The 3,580-nt window shown below is 28.5% G+C and overlaps 1 protein-coding gene across 1 annotated transcript; it reads left to right on the plus strand.

The window, feature by feature from the left end:
* Nucleotides 1-671: 671 nt before the first annotated feature.
* On the plus strand, nt 672-2,009 carry LOC125820882 (acetyl-CoA-benzylalcohol acetyltransferase-like). The gene has a single exon (XM_049500306.1). The coding sequence runs from the start codon at nt 675-677 to the stop codon at nt 2,007-2,009; it is 1,335 nt and encodes a 444-aa protein (XP_049356263.1). The 5' UTR covers nt 672-674.
* Nucleotides 2,010-3,580: the final 1,571 nt, after the last annotated feature.

Below are 3,580 nucleotides of genomic sequence, written 5' to 3' on the forward strand. Positions count from 1 at the left end.
CGTACTCAACTTTTAGTATGCAATACTATGAGTATATGATTAATAATTACTTATGATGTGTTTGTTAAGATTAAAAATATTATTTTAGAAATAATTTCTACGAAAATAAATATGTTTCTTACTTATATTCTTGTTTTTATAGGTTAACAAAAATAATTATCCTAAAAGTATTTTTATATAATATAGACAAATATTATAAGAGGTGAAGGTAGAGGGTAGGGATGTGTGTGGTGGAGGGGATGAAGATGGGGGGAGCTCCATATTATGGGGTAAAGATGAGGTGTGATTGAAAATTGAGGAAGACATTATCAATGTAGAATATCGTGTGTAACTTTTTTTTTTCATACGTCTATTATTGAAATCATTTCCTCATTTTAAAAGGAAAAAAAACTAGAAAATATATTGCAAATATTTTAATTGATCAAATATAAAAAATTAACATTTTATAAAGAGCACCTACTTAAATCCATCAAATTTCTTTTCTCCAATTTCACATAAAAACAAACATTAGTTACCACATTTTCATTAGTTACCATATGCTCTGCCCGCGGAAAAAAGCAAGTCCTATTGGATTGTCTCTTAGTGAATGCATTATGAGTCTGTGACCCCCTCCAATTAATAATAGTGTCCAGTATATATATAATCGTAGCCTTATTTGAGTTTGTGTAGCAAAAATGGAAATTGAAATCTTATGCACAAAGCTCATAAAGCCATCTTCACCTACTCTCTCTCACAATCAATGTTACAAGCTCTCTTTCTTTGATCAAATAGCTGAAAGAGAACACCTTCCTGTTGTTCTTTTCTATCCTTATAATAATTTCAATAGCCCCACTATCGATGAACAGCTTGAGAAATCCCTTTCTAATGTATTAACTCATGTTTATCCAGCAGCAGGAAGGTATGACAAAGATGAATGTTCGATTCTTTGCCTTGATCAAGGTGTTCCCTACACTAAGGCCAAGGTCAATTGTAAGCTAGATAATTTCTTGGAGAAAGCACACAAGGATCTTAGTCTTGCAGCTTTATTTTGGCCACATGAAAACAAGAATGTGGATCAAAATAATTTTATGGTATCACCAATTGTCACCATTCAAGTAACAAAATTTGAATGTGGTGGCCTAGCTTTATCATTCAGTGTTTCACACCCTGCAATTGATGGTGTCACATGTTTTAATTTTCTGTTTGGATGGGGAAAAGTGTGTAGATTGGGAACTCCAATTGATAAGATTAATTTTCTAAGCTTCAATTTAGGTCATGTTTTTCCAACCAGAGATATATCAAGTCTTTTCAAGTCAATCCATGTAGAAAATAGAGAAGAAAATATTGTTGTTAAGAGATTTGTCGTCCATGAAGCTGCTCTATCAAGGCTCAGAAAACAATGCATTGATGAATCAGGTGGAGCTTTGAATTTTCAACCTTCAAGGGTTGAAATTATTACAGCAATCCTATGGAGGGCTTTAATCCGCATTTCAGCAGCTAGAAATGGATATTTCAGGTCTTCTCTAATGGACTTACCATTGAATTTGCGCTCTAAATCATCTTTACCTCAAGTAAACAACTCTATGGGAAATTTTAGAATCGATATTCCGATAAAATTCATTCCAGGGGAGACCAAGATGGAATTACACAACTTCATAATATTAATCAGGAATACTGTGAATAAAGTTGTTGCTTCATGTACCAACGCGTCACCAGATGAAATAGTGTCAACATTAGTTAATATATATAACGAAAGCTTTGAAGCACCGGAATGGGGAGGTAACGATGAAGTTGACAAAGTGGCATGTTCAAGTATGTGCAAGTTCCCTTTGCAGGATATTGATTTTGGTTTGGGAAAACCGTCTTTAATATATTTTGGTTTGAAAGATATGGAAATATTTTGGTTATATGATACAGATTGTCACACTGAAGTTGGTGTGCAATTGGACTTGAAGGAAAGTTGCATGCAATTATTTGAGTGTGACAACGATATCAAAGCTCTCAGGTTTATACGTGATGCAAAACTTTGATGATATATCATTTTAATTTTTCATTATGTTGTTGGTACTTGTTTTAGTTGTAATAATATGTTGTTATAATTATTATCTTCTCGTCGTCGCTATGATTTTCTTATCTTATTAAGACTTTCTTTTTCTTTTTCAAATAAAAGGTAAAACATTTAGGGGTCGTTTGGTAGGCCGCATTAGAAGAAATAGTTCATGTATTATATAAGGTATTATTTAGTATCATATTTGGTAGGAATTTGGGTCTATGTATAATGTACTAATCAATGGATTAGTACCTCCTACATGGTATTATATGATGTATTACTAATACCTTCCATTTGGAGGTATTAGTAATACATTGAATTTAATACCATGGGATAAGTCTACGTAAAGACAAAAATATCCCTCATATTTTAATTATTTTGTTTATTTTCTTGATTTTATGATTTATATTTGTACTAGTAAATTTATTTAAATAAATTAGCTTACAAATTATTTAGAGTGAGTTGTTCGTTACTAAATAAATCTAATACAAATCAATAAATTTGAAATGTGAGTTGTTTATTTGTATATGACGTTTGTGATCTTAATTATCTATCTTAAATTAACCAAAAAGAAATAAAGGTTACTGTTTTTCATTTGGATTTTGAAGGAATCCGTTTCCACGAAAACTGTTTTTAAATTTGAATTTTAAATTTTTCGTTTTTGAAATACAATTTTAAAATTGAAGTACAATTTAATAATAATAATAATAATAATAATAATAATAATAATAATAATAATAATAATAATAATAATCTATCTATATATAATAGGAGAGAAAAAAACGTCACATCTCATTACCACAACTATTCTTAAATATTAGTTTTTAAACTGATATTTTTAGTTAATTTAAATAATAAATTCAATTTTGAAAACAAAGAACAATATAAAACATTTTTTTTAAATAGTTTTGAAACTTAACATTTAAATTCAATTTTAAAAACAAATAACAATATAAAACCACTTTTTTTAAAAAAATCTGTTTTGGAACTTAATGTTCAAATTCAACTTTAAAAATAAATAACAATATAAAACAATTTTTTTTTTTATAAAAAAAACATACATTTTCTAACTCACCGTTTAAATAACACTAAAGCATATTTTAGCGATATACAAAATTGTAAAGAAATCTAAACCTATCTAATTATCTCTTCTTTTTTTTGTTTTTTTTTTTAAAGAAACTTCAACTACAAATAATTATCCCTAAAATTTCTCACCCACTTACTTAACTTCCTTCCCAAAAAAACTCAACGTATTAACTCACTAAATTTAAATACGATAGTCTTTTCTTTAGTTTTTCTAGGAAAAAAAATGCATCTCAATAAAGAAAATTCAGAGCAATAATAATTCTTACCATTCATGGAAAGGTAACTTTTTTTTGCATATTTCCTCTCCTTTTCTTATGTTACATTATCAATAATTGTACTTTATTTTGGAAGTTCAAGATGTTGAAGATGTCAATTGATGAAGTTAGGATCAAGTCATTTATGTGATGAATATATGTAGTTGAAGAAGGAGAAACACTTTTAAGACTATATTCGATAACTATGCTA

The sequence above is a fragment of the Solanum verrucosum genome, unplaced genomic scaffold (assembly GCF_900185275.1).
Source record: "Solanum verrucosum unplaced genomic scaffold, falcon-dt-bn FXZP01000289.1, whole genome shotgun sequence".
Taxonomy (NCBI): Eukaryota; Viridiplantae; Streptophyta; class Magnoliopsida; order Solanales; family Solanaceae; genus Solanum; species Solanum verrucosum.